The sequence below is a fragment of the Poecile atricapillus genome, chromosome 5, assembly GCF_030490865.1.
Source record: "Poecile atricapillus isolate bPoeAtr1 chromosome 5, bPoeAtr1.hap1, whole genome shotgun sequence".
Lineage (NCBI taxonomy): Eukaryota > Metazoa > Chordata > Aves > Passeriformes > Paridae > Poecile > Poecile atricapillus.
The window spans coordinates 4912582-4929905 of NC_081253.1; the positions used below are offsets into that span (position 1 = coordinate 4912582).

The 17324-nt window shown below is 37.6% G+C and overlaps 1 protein-coding gene across 1 annotated transcript in view; it reads left to right on the forward strand.

Moving 5' to 3' along the window:
* The window catches only part of LRP1B (LDL receptor related protein 1B), a 473299-nt gene that overhangs the window by 239345 nt on the left and 216630 nt on the right, over nt 1-17324 (forward strand). Inside the window, exons 10-14 of the mRNA XM_058839737.1 lie at nt 4487-4709; nt 7549-7720; nt 9792-9935; nt 11296-11532; nt 15936-16116. Coding sequence (XP_058695720.1) covers nt 4487-4709; nt 7549-7720; nt 9792-9935; nt 11296-11532; nt 15936-16116 — 957 coding nt within the window. The remainder of the gene's footprint in view (nt 1-4486; nt 4710-7548; nt 7721-9791; nt 9936-11295; nt 11533-15935; nt 16117-17324) is intronic.

A 17324-nucleotide genomic window follows, 5' to 3' on the forward strand; every position in this document is an offset into this window, starting at 1 on the left:
TCCCCACAATTTCAGTTCTCCTGTTTGTCCTACAGTAAATGTGGCTGGTGCCACTCAATGCCAATGCTGTTCTCATTATGTTTTATACCAATTAAATTGCACAGCACTTCTGTTAGTTCTAATTTAAACATTTTTCCCACATCATAATCCTGCTTCTAAATTGGTGAAAAGTCTTTAGGTTTTTTTGTGACTTGTTCATTTTGCCAAGACCAACTGAATATCTTCAGTTGCCTTCTGTCTTGAAAATGACCCTCTCAGTTTAATTTCTGAAAATTAAACCCTGTCCTTTCTACCCATAGCTCCTGTTGAGGTGTGCTAGGAATTATTTTACTTTATTCTAGTTGAGTCTTGTGCACAGCAGTAACTTTGTCTAAGAAAGCATCCTGTTTTTCTATATATACTTTACTAATTTGCTTCCTATATTGGTTTTTTTGTCAAGGAGCTCTGGAATTGTGTATTTTTGCCCCTCAAACTCTGATGGTGCTATACAGTGTTTGACATCTTAGGTGCATTAGAAATTAGCAGTTTTCAGTCATGTAGGTGCCTAAATGTGGCTTTACAGGGAAAACAATTCTTTCTCAGCTAATTAAATAGGGGTGGATTATGAATGAGGTGACTGAAAGCTTGGAAAACAAAAGGAAGTCATGAGAGAGAAGGTTCTGGACAAAACCAATTTTGAGAAGGGGTTTGGCAGCTGAACTAAGGCAGTGGCTATCCCACAGGTGTCTCTGTAAGGAAAGAAGAGCCCTTTTGAGGCCTTCCTTACATATTTTTGAGGCTTGATGACAAAGGAAAGATGAATCTGTGAGCACTGGTGTGAGAGCAGGGACTGGGAAGTTCATTGTCACTTTTATCTCATTGCAGCATTCTTTTCCTCTGGAATTAATTCTGTTTGGTAACATTTATTGCTATTTGTAGTCAGTGGGTTTGTCAGGGAGGATATTTTAAAATGCTGGGGAGCTGTCCTTGCTCAGATGTGGACAGAATAGTCCCTGTGTATTTATTCCTGGCTGGAACCAAAATCCCCCAGCCACAACTTTTTAAGACTAAGTTTCTCGACTGAGGAAGGTGCATGTAATAGCTGGGGGGAGGATGAGTTTATATCAGCAGTGCAATAGGGCTGTGAAAATAGCAAATGTCATCCAGGGGTGCCTGAATCTCCAGCTGATGCAGGGAGGTTGCTGGGCCACTGCCCAGACCCCGGTGAGCTGGACCAGCAAACCCAGTGCTTGTTCAGCCACTGACCCAAAACTGGAATAACTGCATGGAAGGGCAGCTGAAAGAGTTGTCTTACCAGAGGAAGCAGTCTGCCTTCCCCTGCTTATCTCTAGCTGCTAGGCAGAGGGAAAGAACTTGATTTCCATCTAGAGATATCTCTGGAGAGGAGGACAGCTGGAAATAGCTGTTTAAGCCTAATAAGCTGCTGCAGAAAACAGTCTGTGTAATTCAGCCTGGAAGATATCACCATTCGTTATTAGATGTAGATTCCTGACTGCTGGGACCACAGTGAAACCATTCTGGAGGAGTCAAAACACCTGAATACTTTTATAAGTTTGAATGCCTGCAAAGCACCAGGACTTGATGAAGATTCTCCTTTTTGCTGTTAACTACAGTCAGAATTCAGAATTTCCACACATGAAGTCTGTAGTTTTCAAAGGATGACATGCCTTAATAAAATTCAATTTAATGCCAACATTTTTACTGTTGCAGCAGCCTCAGCATCCTCGTTGGCAGTGTCAGGAAATGAAGGCTGTAATGAACTCAGCTCTCTCTGTCAGCTCCTGTCCCTCAAGGTCAGCCCCAGTGCCCTGAGCTTGGGCAGGGATGTGCACACGGTCAGCTTTCCTCCTGAAATTGCTCTGTGAATGGATAAAAGATTTCATTGCCCTCTGCTGAAAATGGAGAGGCAAACCCAGCACCATTTGTGAGCAGAAAAATTAGCCTTGAGCTGAAATAAATACTGTACAGTACATCCTTTAGAGCTCCCAAGGCAAAGGAAATGTGGTACAATTGTGGGTCAACTTCTTGTGTTAAAGATGCAATTCTAGTTTAAACCTCACCCTAAAAATCTGCATTAGTCTTTAAATACAGAATTGTGTTTCAAGATTACACAGTAAAATGTTTAATTTTCTTAATTCAATTTTCAGAGCTCTTTGATCATGGAACAGCATTTAGGCAACTATTTTCTTGTTCTGTCTTTTACCTCTTCCTTTAATTATAAAGTTTCATTTTTGTCCATCTCCAGGAGAAGAATAATGACTTTTTAGAGTAAAAAGAGTGCCATTTACACATGAAGTCATGATAACTTGTACAAATTATGTTATTATAGGACAGATATTGAGGAAAAAGAAATTACTTCCTATTCCAGAAAGCTGGAGCAGCCTCTTAAATTCTTAAATATTCTTAATTCTTAGATATTCCTTACTGGAACTATTTCTTATAGACATACAAACATTTTATTTCTGATCTGAAAAGATAATTTCATTGTAAAATACTAATAGTTTTGGGTTGTTGTTGTTTGTTTGGTTTTTTTTGTTTTGTTTTGGACTTTTTTTTTTAACTTGTATTTTAATCTGTAGAAATGTTCAGTTATTAATAAAACTGAACATTGTGCAGAGGAGTCAGTCTGAAGTCAAACTTTGGGTTTTTGTAACTGCTGTGTGTCTGGATGTGTGTTCACACACGTGTGTGTGTTTATAGATGTATGTGAACGTCTGATCTCTGCAAACCCACTCGCTCCTGATTCCAAAATGAGCTCTGTTTGAATTATTGAATCTTGTGCTACAAAGTTCCATTAAATAACATAAATAAAATCTGCAGGAGTACAGATTGTAATCTGGAGCACATGTAGCATTTGGACAACTTATTTTAAATATATATAGGTGTTGGCCTTGTTATTTCTGATGATATGAATACATACATAAATAAGTGCATATACTGCTGTATGCACGATTTATTTTTTTTTTCTTTTCGTTTCCATTCCAAATTACTTTTGCTTTTCAGGTATGATTTTCACCTTACAGATATTCTGTGCTATGGACATTTTGATTTATATAGACCTGAATGTTAAGCATGTGTTTTTTAAATATATTCTTAGAGTACAGCTGGGATAAAAAATGACAGTAAAAGACAGGACAGGAATTCAGAATTATTCTGATAAATAGAAATCCCTGTGAGGAATGGGGCTATCCCTCAGGAATGTAATAGTAAAGTTTATTCTGCCCTATGGCCTGGTGATGGACTACATGACCTTTCAAATGCTTCTCCAGACCTATTTTATGATTCTGAGATCAATTCATTTTGGCATTTGACAGCTTCTGCACATAGACTATAGATGATTCTAATACCTTTACTTTTTAGAAAAGCTGTTGTGGTTTGTTGCAGGTTTTTTTGGTTTTGTTTTTTTTTTGGGGGGGGGTCTTTTGTTTTTGTTTTTTTTTTAATTTTCAATTTTTGCATTTGAAGCACTTTAACTACCTCTAAAATGTAGTCTTGTTTATTTGAAGACTAATAATAAAGGATATGGGTTTTATTCTGCTCTTCAGCAAATAGCCTAAAACTGGATTTTTATGAGAGGTTACAAGGCTGTAAATTACTTTTCTGTCACATAAAGCTATCTGAAGTTTTATATGCTGTTGATCCAAAGTTATTCACATTAGTGGTAATAACTAGGAGATGATTCATTTCATTTGGCTAATGAAATCCTGGTTTTCAAAGTAGTTTTAGTAACATTCAGCCTGGAATCAGATTATTCTTTACAGCATGTTAAAGTCATGGCAAGGTGGTCTTCAGCCTGCAAGTGTAATTTGTTCTCACAAATAGGTAATCCTGTTAAAATATTGTCAGGTTAATCAAAATTGATTTGTGTATGTTAAACCCAGTGAATGCTAATCAAGCACTGGGTTAGGGAGCTTTAGCAGCAATTCTAAGTCCTTGGCAGTTTCCCATTTTTCCTGGATGGAATGATTCACTGGATCTGTGGAAGAATTCTGAAGCCTGAACACCTTTCCAAGGCTGGAGGCAAAAGTGCTACAGACTAAAGCATCTCCTTCAGAAATAGATGCTAAAACACCTGACAGTGGGGATCCCTGTATTTGTTATAGCTTATGTGGAATTACTGTTATCCAGAAAATCTGAGTGCTTTGTGCTTATGTCATTGTTATCTGTAGCTATCCTACCATTTTTTACAAATAGTAGTTAAAAATGGATTTAAGGTTGTAATTTTAGAGTAGTACGTGGTGTATCTGTTTTGTAAGGAAATGCATTTAGAACTTCTGTGCTTTACATTTGAAAGATAATTCTGTGTAATTGTTAATTTGTTAGAAGATATGATGAACTTTTACAAATAATTACATGTTTATCAATATGGGGTATATAGGAAATTGAAATTACAAAGAACAAAAACTTCCTTTTCCCGGATCCAGCAGGAGCTTTGCACTCTGCTCACACCCTTTAAAACTTACAACATCTTATTTTCTTTCAACAGAAAGCTTTTCTTCACAGACTACGGGAATGCTGCCAAGGTGGAGAGATGTGACATGGATGGAATGAACAGGACGTGGATAGTGGACTCAAAAATTGAACAGCCAACTGCTCTGGCACTAGACCTCATCAATAAATATGTGTACTGGCTTGACATATATCTGGAGACTGTGGAAGTTGTTGACTATCAGGGGAGAAAGAGGCAAACAATAACGAAAGGCAGACAAGTAGGTATTTATTTGCAAATCAGTAAAAAATAATGTTATCAATAAATGAACGCACATAGTGCTAGCAGCTACAGGAATTTCATAACTTTTTACCTTTTTTAGTTCAGTTAGAATTTAAAAGATCCGACTACATGTTTTGGTTTATCTGCAATTTAGCAATTTTGCAACCTCTGAATGTTTCCATGGAGTGTCTCATTAACAATGCACCCTGTAAGTCACCACTCTTAAAGACTTCAGGAGGGAAAATCTGGGGTGGAAAGGTGCAGGGAGATAAATCATTAATGACAAGATGTCCTTACCCACTCAGGAAGGAGAGACTAACACGCACAATAATGTGAAATAGAATAGCAAAAGCTGTTCACCCATTCAGACTAATCTGGATGTCCTTAAATCTTATTTTTGTTGACGGCAATGATGCTTTTTGCAGCTGATCCTGATGTCCAGAGTCATAAATACACACTCTGAGACTGTGAGTCTTTGAGCAGGAGCATTTCAGTCCTTTAGCCTGGAGAGTGGAAGAGTTCTCTGGCAGTTGTGAGTCTTATGTACAGGGAAAATCAGCAAAGACCAAACTGTTCTGGTCACTACTTGCACTGCCAGGGCTGGTGTGAGCACCAAATTTGCATCTATTTCTGCCTGAGTTTAACAGGAAATGTGAAAATGTGCAAGCAGAATAAAGATTTACCTGTTATTCTGTCAGTTTCTTCCAAGTAATCAGTACCAAGATGCAACTGCTTAGACTTAACTAAAAATAAGCAGAACATGTGACAAAAAGCAGTCTAAGTGATGCTTTAAAAAACACTTTCCTATTTTTACCAATCTATCCCCAGTCTTTAACCAGTTCTGGAACAAGAGGTCTTGCAAACTTTTGGGTTTTTTGTTTTTTTAAGTAACATATTTGAAAAAAATATTTGAAAAGCTAAAATAATTTTCAGGAGCCATTAACAAATACCTTTACAGGCTTGTAACTGTTGTACTGGAGTCATAGGAGAGATGCTTGTTTTTCCTCTTCTTGCTGAAATTTAGATGCAAAAGAGGATACTTTATCAAGTTCAGAGGGATTCTTCTCAAAACTAGCTAAAAAATGAGATCTCTGGTTTTTGATATGGATGAAGGGCATTAAAATTTTTGGCCTCTCACTGTTTTCACCAATGGTAGCAATTGTCTTTCCACTCAAATGAAGAATTGGTCATTTCAGTAGGTTTTGTGCTGCATATGCCATGATCTAGAATGACTGCTTCTCCAAATTACCCCTCATTGGTTCAAGGAAACAGCAGACCACAAAACTTTCCCAAGAATTTTTAGGGACTAAAGTTTATTGTTTAAGTACAAACATATCAAAGATGTGCTTTCCAAACAAAACCGGGTTCTGTGATTTACAGCCTGCGTGGCTTTCAAAGGACAAGCCAGTAATGTTTTCACTTGTGCACATGATTGCTGGAAAGCTTCTTGAGAGGTAAAAAACCCAACAAATTAAAAAATAAATCCAAATATTTATACCATTATAAAACACATTGCAAAAAGAGCCACGTAGCTTAAATAGTTTTAATAAAGAAAATCTCCCATGGAACTTAAATAATAAAGATTTCAACTGAGTGCAAATGGAAACAGAGAAGAAAAGATTGTAATTCAGGGGACAGTTCCACAGTTTGCTACAGATGTGTCTTTATTTTCAAGGCTATTTTCTTTTTCATCTTACTATAATTGAATTTCTATTTGTTCTTAATCAAACTCTTACAATGATGTCAATTATTATTCCTTTTTCTGGATGGAGACAGAATACAATGGCAAGACTTGGCCAACTGTGGTAAAGTTTCCAGAATGATTTAAATGCTTCATGCACAACTGTTTCATTTTTTTATTTTTTTGTTTGGGTTGGTTTTTGGTGACGTATGTCTGAATTAGTGAGCGAATGAGATACGTAAATACTTTGTGGTAAGCAATTGAATGATTAAAGTAATAAGATATTCAGCCTGTGAATATCTGAACATCTGCCAAAATATTCTCTTTAGTTTGTTCAGTTTTCAGAATTGCCTGTGAGATATTTTACATTTTCTAAATCTATAAATCAAGCACAGCCTCTAAATTATTGAACACTTTGTGTTTGAGCTGTGATTGTCTAACTACCAGCTATTAGTTAATTTTTGATCAATGTGTCCAGACACATCAGAGATTAAAACAATTTTAGAATTCACTTTTTGATAAACAAGAGCTACCAAGTGGCCACCACCGCATTCAAAGACACCAACACAAAAGGAGCTCAGCAAAGCTGATCGAACGTGTCTATTTCTCATGTACTCAAGAAAATATTCAGAAGGTATTTCTTGCACCATTTACCCTGATTTGATCATAAAATAATTTTAAAAAGCAGATCAGTTACACCTAAGAACTGTGTTTTAAATTTCTAAGTTTGCTATATTTATTAGTTAATAATAGTTAATTTATCTTCATGATCATTAATAATTATCATAATTTTATTTATTTATTAGTAATAATCATAGTTTATGGTCATTAGTTAATACTGATGTAGCTGTTGCACTTCAAGGATGTAGATTTTAATTTAAAAAACAGAGAAACTGAGTAATTTATAGAGTAATTTAATTTAGATTGTTAAATAATTTGAATTTTCTATCTTTCCTGTACAAAGCTTTTCTAATTATACATTTAAAACTACAAGAATATGAACTATATTTTTAGTGTTATTTGTGATTATTTACAAATATTCAGAAAACCTTTTGTACAGTTTATCACAAACAATTCACAGTGTTGTTTGATGTTTACAACTCATAGATATGCCTAAAATATTGAACTAAAATAATATCATTTGTTTCTTTTCCAGATTAGGCATCTTTGTGGTTTGGCAGTATTTGAAAACTATTTATATACGGTTAATTCAGACAACTTCAGCATTTTACGAATAAACAGATACAATGGCACTGATGTTCAGGCTCTTGCTAGGCTGGACAATGCTAAAGAGATCCGTGTGTACCAGAAGAGAACTCAAGCAGCAGGTAAGACTGAATTTCCTCTCTCTAGAAAGCACACAGACAGATACTAAATGGTTGTGTGGTTTAAAAGGTCCTACCAGAAAAAAGTATTTGAAGATGGAGTGATTTTTTTTTCCTTGTAGCACAACACTGTGTTCCTTGAGCTGCCCAATTTTCTGTGTGGTTGTTGCCCCTTTTCCTGCGGCTTTAAGCTCCCAGCTCATCCCTTTTGTGAGAATTCAGTTTGAATTGAGAACTGCCCAAGAGTCCTGCTCTGCATGTTGTGACACTCTGAGAATTTAACACCTTCAGAATTGTTGGATGTCCAGTGCTGTCCACATGTCTCAGACCTCAGAGATTCCTGGAATCTCTGGGCCTGCTTTTCAGACAGACTCCACGCCTCAGGTGAGCTCCTGTCTTTGGGGCTGCCAAAAAAGGCACAGAGGTGTGGGCAGCCAAGCTGCTGAGCTGCCAGCACAGCATTGAGAGGGAAACACTGACAGGGATTCCTTGATGTGTGTGAATGTCAGCTTTGTCATCTGTGAAAGAGATCTTCATTTGCACCTAGAATGAAAAACTCTTTTTTACGTCAGAATTTTTTGGTAAAACTGCAATTTCTGGTGTCCATAGTCCTGAATGACTGTAATCTGTTCACACACTTTCAGTATGCAGAACATCAGTGGGACTTACGGGAACTTGGTGCAAAGATAGCAAGATCCAAAACGTCCACAGTGACGCTTTATGAGAATTTTTGTTTGGCGTGACTGATCACAATAAATTCTTGCCATGACTGCTTAGACAGAAAAGCCAACACATCAATTCTCAGTGTCGATGTTTCTAAACAGAATGGCTGCTTCTGGAGAAGTTTCTGAAGTGGGAACAAACTCTAAATTGATGTAGAGTGGGTGAACTAATTTTCACCCTGGAGCTGAGGGCATTGATTTGCAGATGTCAATGTCTGAAGGAGGCTGCAAAGACTCTTTCTTTGTTATTATCATCCCTCTTGTACTCCTGAGGGAGTCGGAGAGGTTGAGTAGAGGAGAGACATGAGCACAATGTAATCTTTTATTACATCCTTTGATTACTCCACTACTCCTTTTGTTTTGAATGGACATGTTTGTTGCTTGTCAAGATTCTCTGTAAAAGCTGTCTCAGCTTGGTGGAGTTTCTGTATTACCTTTAACCTTATCGACCCTAAACCACTTGATTGCTTTCTTTTTAAAAATAAAACCTGAAAAGCTTGAGGAGAAGTAGTAAGAACGGAACATTTTTTTGAGCTAGAATACTCTTTTCTGTTTTAAGCCAGTTTAGTAAATTTTAAGATAGGCTGGTAGATTTTGTTTTCTCTGCATATTGCATTAAACAGTAAAAAAAAATAAAATAATAAATTGGGCTGCTAATATAGAACCATGCATTTGGAAATATGAAATCAAGGGAAAGGAATTATTTGGCTTCTTCAGCTGGATTTTTATCCCAACTGTACAAATCTACACCCCATCCCTGGAAGTGTTAAGGCCAGGTTGGATGGGGCTTGGAACATCCTGGTCTAGTGGAAGGTGTCCCAGCCAATGGCAGAGGCTTGGAATAAGATGGGCTCTACAGTCCTTTCCAACCCAAACCGTTGTGTGATTCTATAAATATGGAAAAATTCTGCAAGGCTCGTTCTGTTCTTTAGTTTCAGCATACATATCTGCCCAGAAGGCTGCTGTCTAAAGGAACTGAAGGAATACCAGGCTGTGTGGGCATGGGATGCTCTGTGTTCTCAGAAAACCCCAACCAACCAAATGAACCAAAGCAACAAATGGAAAAGGGGAGAAGTGTCAGCTCCCTCAGGGCCCAGCACATGCTGAGCAGGAACTTATTCACAAAGGGGTGACTGCACACAGCCATGGGCACGGCTTGGTAGCCCTGGGCATTGTTGGCCTGGCTTGGATATCATCTTTAAAAAACACCTTCCTTAGCAGTCACATTCTGGGTGGATTTATTGTGACTCAAATACCCCTTCTTTATATTTTTTCTCTAACCTTGCTCCATGCTGATGCCTGTGATTGCCTTGCTTTCGCTGGGTGTGAGCGCTGTTCTCCCCTCTCCGCAGTCAGAAGCCACGCGTGCGAAGCGGATCCCTACGGAATGCCGGGGGGATGCTCCCACCTCTGCCTGCTCAGCAGCAGCTACAAAGCACGGACCTGTCGCTGCAGGACTGGCTTCATCCTGGGGAGCGATGGCAGGTCATGCAAAAGTATGTTATTGAAAGCAGCAAGGAACAGTCTAGGGGATAGTTCTGGGTGTTCTCCAGCAATGGGCTGCTCTGGGGTAAAGTTTGTAACGTTTACCTGATGCTTTGCTCATGTGCTCCTTTCATGCCCTAAAAATCGTTTGATTTGGCTTAGCTCACAGGAGTGACAGGTTAAACCTGGGATGCTCAAAGAATACTAAAAATGATCACAAGTTTTACATTAATCAGCCTCACCCTTTATTTATATGCCATGCATTTTCACAGCACACAGGTACTGGAACACTGCTTAATAGTTTGTCACATCCAATTTCCAGCCATACAATCAACCTAGAGCACAAAAGCAGAACATTCACATGTGCAAGTCAAGGTTTTAATCAGAATACTTTGTGAAAGCAAATGTGATTTGTGCAGCTGTGGTAATACCTGAAGTTACATGTACACAATCTTTCGGTCACCTACGGGCAACAGGAGTTTCGGGGAATGCCTGTTTTTCTCCTGTTTTTTTCAGTGAAATGGTGTTGATTTAGGTCAGATAAAAGACATGCAGTTAGATACTCTGATGGATGCTGGTAGATGGATTTATTTGACCTCAGCCAAACCTGATGCAGTTTTCACTGACAATTCCATCAAAAAACCCTGAGAGGCTTCAGGAAAAAGCTATAGAGACTTTTAAGAGGTATATTGATAGCATTAAGCCTCTAAGATATCTATAAGTATCTTTAAGGAAAGAAAATAATTTTGCTAAGGTTCAGTTGTTTGTAATCAACTGAATTATTTAAACTGTAAAATCTTAGAAATATGAAGTATTGATATCCATGTTTTCTGCCTCAGTTGGAAAGAACAGAGTATGCTGATTTTGTTGTATTCTTTTTAATCTGGAAGTAATTTAATCTTTTTTTGTTGTTTGATTCTGAGAAATTTAAGGTGGAAATACAATATTTTGTATATGCTGGGGTTCATGGTATTGTTAGATTTTAAGATTACTTCAGTCATGGTCTATATTACCTTGATAGATCCTAATGAATTGTAAAATTAAATGTCTACATATGTCCACTTCACAGCAGATGCAAAGTCATTCTGTGATCTACAACTGCTTTTTCAGTGTGAACTTTTAAACACAAAAATTATTAGAGGTAAGCAGCTCACTGAAGTTACTTGTATTTTGAAGAGGGTGATGAAATTAGATTATTTAATTATTTTTTTTTTTACTCTATATACCTTCAGAATAGGCAGTTTAATTTTTGGTATTGAATAAGGCTCCTGCTCCCCACTAATTATGCTAGTTAATTAAACAGGGACATTATGCACTGTGAAGAAGATTAGGCAGCATCAGTTGTTTATGTTTGTAATCTTTCTTTTGCAGGACCAAAGAATGAATTGTTTCTTTTTTATGGGAAGGGACGGCCAGGAATAATCCGGGGAATGGACCTGAATACCAAAGTGTCTGATGAGTACATGATCCCCATAGAGAACCTGGTCAATCCTCGTGCTCTGGACTTCCATGCTGAAACCAATTACATTTACTTTGCTGATACCACCAGTTTCCTAATTGGACGACAGAAAATTGATGGCACAGAGCGAGAAACAATCCTCAAAGACGGTAGGTGATGCTCAGTGATGGTGACATTCAGAGGTGTTCACTACCCAGAAGCTGAAAGGACATTTGCAGATAATTTAAAGGTTATTTTGGATCTCTGATGAGAAATGGATGTAAATTTGACCTTGAACAGAATTGGAGATACTTTTTTTACAGCGTCCAGTTTTGGTTTGGTTTTTTTGTTGTTGTTTTTTTTTTGGTTTTTTTGGTTGGTTTTTTTTTTTTGTTGTTTTTTTTTTGTTTTGTTTTTTTTTTACCTGAGGACAGAAATGTAAAGTTTGGTTAAGTCACTGTTGTGAATTCTTACTTTGTCCATTTAAGCTTATACCCACTGGTGAGTAATTCCTGTGTCTCCAATTTGTCCTTCCAGTAGCTGGATATTTGTTGAGCCATCCCAAATCCTTGCAGACTTTATAAGAGTTCTTCACTCCAGCCTGCATCACACTGTGGATTCTGGAGCCTATTCAAGTAGTTTGGCAGAATGAGACTGTTCGTAGTGCTTGAAAACTCATTAGGAAAAAAGCATTGTCTTTCCTGATGCATTTTCCATTGTGTATGTGGAAGCAACGATTAGACCTAAACATTTATTAGAACCTTAATTAAGATGCTTGTAACATTTATTGTAGCAATGAGAGAGAATTCCAGCAGGTCTTTAGTTCCCACATCTCCCACTACACTGAATCTCCCTGGTCTAGAATCATATCTCATCATAGCAAATGTTGTTGCGGTGAAAAAAGCTTCCAGTTTGTCAATCGATATTTCGTTTTCTTTTATGGACCCTTCTCTGAAACACTCCTTCAGCAGAAGGTAACAACTGCCTGAGCTGAAATTCAATCTACAGTAATTATTTGCTGGTCCTCAATCTAAGAAGCAACGTAAATATTCATCTTAGCCTTCAGAGAGCTTAATATCTTTACTTGTGAATGGAAGCTCAGGACAGTGAAAGTAACTAAAACACCGTTGTTTTAGCAGGGGGATGTTCATTCCCTGTCATTCATAATGCAGGTTTTAATCCACACTTCTGAGGAGCCATCTCCTCTGTGCAGTGATATGATGCTCTTTTAGTGGAAGGTCTCTCCTCAGAGTCTGCACAAAGCTCCCTTCAGCAGCAGTTGCAAGGAATAGTGACGGGCTCTTTACCCTGCTCTGGTGAATGGTTAATAAAGGGCATTTGTCTCAGAAAATAACAAATACTCAGCTGTCAGTCTGGTAATTCTCCATTTCACTGCCAGCATGGGAATGGATAATGTACATCTCACATCTTCCATTGCTGACTTGCCTTTACTGAATGTGCATTTCTTTTGACAACGAAGTAGTTCAAATGTGGAGTAGAGGAAGGAGCAGGAAACATGAAAATGAAAATCTTATAAAGGAACATCCAGGCTGGAAGGTGTCAAACAGGTCGGGGTCAGACAGATTGGGATTGGTCTACTCAAACTTGAATAAACTTTTGTATGTCAAACCAGAAAAGTGGTCATATTCCTGTAAATAATATTTTAGTGCAGTGTCTACTCTTTATAAGTACAACATAGCAAAAATATTAATGCAATACTGAAGGAGCTGTGGATTACCAGATGATTTATTGTTGGCGATTCTATTATTTGCAAAGACCAAAAATATGTCACTGTCATTCTCCCCTTCCTTTTTCCCCAGGAGCTTACATTGTTAGTTCTAACTTAGTGTAGTTTCATAACTTTAAAGTATATTTAAAGAACATTTGTTAATGTATTTTTCATGATTTAAAAAATTAATGTGGCCTCCAGCCATAACACCTCAGCTTTTATTCTTGTCAACTCTCACGAACTCAGCAGGGACAGATTAAATCGTTCCTTGGTGGAAGGCTACTACAGAAAATCAGGTGTGTCAGGAGGTGGTTTAATATTTGCTCTGAACAGCATGCTGCTAAGGGCCTCTAGCTGTGGTAGGTGCCACTTCTCAGATTAAAAGTTGCCTTTTTTTTTTGGTGACTGTCAGGTCAGGCTTGTTCAGACAGCATTGCAACTCGGATAATTACAGTCTGCCTACACGAGAGCCTGATCCTACAGCTGTTGACTGGGAATTGAGATCACTGAGCACCTCACACTGCTGGAGTTTGATTTCCCATATAGTTTCAGCTGTGATTTCTGTTTCTTCACTTTGGGAAGCAAACTGCTGGGTAGTGTTGATAACAATTTGACAGCCCTCAGCACAGCCTAGCTTAGAGCTGGTGGCACAGCTGCAGTAGAACTCTACTTCCACCAGCAACAAAAATTATAATTAACCTTTCAAACCTGTATATAAGATCAGTCTTTTACATAAAAATTGGAAAAAAAAAACCAAAAAACCACAGACATTTTTAAATGGGTCTAAATACTGCTCAGTCAATGTAACATGAACACAAGATCGAGGTTTTTTATTTGTCTTACTACCCTTAATGTTTGGGATTTTTTGGGGCTGCTGTGAGCCTAAAAGTCTTATGATATTTATTTATAAATATTAGTCTACATGGTCAACCTGTTGCTCAAACAAGGCTAAAGTCTGTAAAGCTCTTTGGAAGCTGTTTAGATGGTTGGTGTATAGGATAATTATTTTCCCAGCAGGGTTTATGTTAATGTAGCTTTTTTAGGCACTATTTATTACACATGACATTGATGAGCTTGGCCATTCTGCACCAAATCACATCTTGTGCCTGTTTGTTTCATACTGAAAACCAGCATGGCAAACTGCTGCCTCTAGAGCTGGTTTTAAAAACCTCTTGTCCACATTCAGCGCATCTGGAGCTCTCATATTCGTGTTGGTAGTCAAATACTGATGAAAAGTCCAGAATTACAAATGTTAATTTCTCAATTAGCAAGTGAAGAATGATCACAAGGGTATTTTATTACCTCATCCCTTTTATGCTGAAAGGGCTTTACAGCAGAACTGAATTTCTGTAGGCAGACCAGGACAAGAGTGGCAGAATGCCCATTGTTTTCCTCCTGTTTACCACCTGGTGTGAAACCCATTTGAAAAGTAATTAATGTATCTAAAGCTTTTAGATAGTAAAATAAAAGTGAATTTTTAATTTTAACTCCATGAAAGCAATGAAAGTTATCTCTATAGGGTCATGCTGTAGAATTCTCCTTTAAGAAAAGAAAATAACTGTCTGATATATTTAGTATCTAGTTAGCATGAGGTTTGTTTTTATTGCTTAGATTGTGTTTAGTTTAGAATCACTTTTGCCCCAAAATTTCTGCAGAAGGCAAGGTAGCCCAGAGACTGTATTGTATGAAGCTGAAGAGACAGGGAGCAAAAGTCTTATAAATTTTAGGAGGTATCCAGCATTCTAATCTAAGAGTTTTCTGCTGATGCCAACACAGTTCATATTTGGATTGGTTTGACTCCCAAACAAATAAAAAAACAGAGAAATATTTTCCTTAAAAAGATGATCTTATTAATACAATAATCTGATCTTATTAGTATAAAAACTGTGTTTAGCTCAAATTGCCTCTGTCAGAGAGGATAAACCTAAATGAGTTTAGAACAAATTGCTCCTTGTCCTCAAGCTTGGTTTTACTCATGTACAGCCCCTCAGAGCTCTGTAGGACATTTTTCACAGCTCTAATTTGTCTGTGTTGCCTGTTCTGTTCAGCAGATTTTTTTTAACCTGAGCCTTGGGCTCCAGGTCCTTGGTGAAATTCTCTCTTCTTTTCCCTTCCATTCTTAGCTCTTTTCTCAACCTCCTTGACCACTCCAAGACCAAAGGCCACTCTCCTCTCTCAGGAACTTTCAGCTGTCTCTGACATTGTCTTTTCAAAAGAATGTAGCAAAGGCACTGAGAGATGAAAAATAAAGCCAGCAGTGTCCATCAGCCTGGGGAACCTGGCTGAGCTGCTGCTCTCAGACACTGCCTGACCCACAGCTGTTCTGTGCTTTGGGTGATTCTTGTCAAACCAGCTGCTTGCTGGGTTAGAAATGTCATTGTTGTGTTGTTTCATGTCCCAGAGTGCTGATTCTGACACCTTTGTTTCCCTCAAGCTTCTAAAACCACAAGGAAAAATAGTTTCCCAGAAGTGCAGCGATGTTCAGGTATACCAGAAATACAGATAAAAATGTCAAAACACATTTTGTAAAACTCCTCATCACATGCAGTTTGTTTTGGTTTTTTTAATAACTTTCTCATATTTTGTCTCACAGGATGTGTTGTCATCTCTACACCTGTGAGTGATTCACAAAAATTTAGGTTTAGTTTCTTAAGTGAACAAAGTTTAGTTGATACATTGGTTGATACGAAATATCTGTAATTTATTTTGGACCGCCAGTAGATAAGGGAAAAAAGCAATTTTAAAAATAGGACATGAATATCACTTAATAAATAGTGAACATACTTAAATATAGAATATAAATAGTATTAATCTCATAGTACTGCTCTCTTTTTTTCTCAACAGATCTTGATAATGTGGAAGGCATAGCAGTGGACTGGATTGGAAATAATCTGTATTGGACCAATGATGGCCACAGGAAAACAATTGCTGTTGCCAGACTGGAAAAAGCTGCTCAGAGTAGGAAAACTTTGTTGGAGGGAGACATGTCTCACCCTAGAGGAATTGTTGTCGATCCTGTCAAGGGGTATGAAGCAAACTGATTTTTCTGTAATGTTTGTCTTTACAACATAAATACAGGATTTAATTTGCTCAGGATGAGGTTTTCAAAGTCCTGTAGCAGTCTGTAATCCTTCAGGAGTCTGTAACATCTGTAATTTCTGCCCAGTATTCTTGCCCTAAAGCCTTCAGAAGAATTTGTATGTCTGTCACTTCTGAATGTCTGTCCTGTTAATCTGAATGTGACTCACCTTTTCCTCAAGCAAGTTGAGGGTGTAAGTCCTGTATAAATTTTTAATATCAAGTAAATTTCAAGATGCTCTCCTGATTTCCTCTCTCTGTATTCTCAATTTCTGGATCTAGTGATGACCATATTCTTGTACACATTGGTTTACAAAACTGAGACAGGTACTCTACACTACTTATTAGCTTAAATTAATTTTAGTAGGCAGCATAATAAAAAAACGAAAAACCAACAAATAACACATTATATCACTGTGGTATAACAGTGGTTTACTTAAAAAATTACTGTTAGGTTTGTTCAGGGAATTGTCACATTCAGGAAATGATGCAGCTAGGTAGTTTCAGTGTGGCTGGATTGATTGCTATTTTCCTATCATAGAAAATATTTACACTTTCATGTTTTCCCTTTTGGGCCTGTCCTTTGAGGGGTGGAAGTGGCTGTGGAAAGGCTACAATTCATTAAGGTCAGGTAGTGAGGGTATAAAACCAGACCACGAACCATAACCACACCTGCAATTACTCTGTTAAATTTTCCAGCTCAGTAAGTGCATGGCACAGGAAATAGTGTATGAAGATGTATTGCCTGAAAAGGACCATTATATAAAACACTTCTCTAATAAAATAGCGTGTCCTTCATGATTATACTTCTCATGGAAGCACTTCCTGAGGGACAGCATTTCTTATGGCTTTTTAATTGTGTTTCCAAAATTTTAGTCTTGATTTAACTGGTGTTGGAGCATTAACTGCATTTTGAGATACAATTAAGGCCTGTCACTGTGAGCAGGTTCTAGCTTATGACAGGATAACTGGAATAAGGACAGACAAAAAGTGAATGGAGAAAAGCTCAGTAATTGCTGTTGAGAAGTCATGAAAATATTTGTAAAACATATTTTGTCTCCTGATAAAATAAGTGCCATGTTCACCTACGTCTGCCAGAGCCTCAGGGCATGTGCAGGGTTTACAATTCTGTGGTTTAACCTGGAGCTGTTTGAC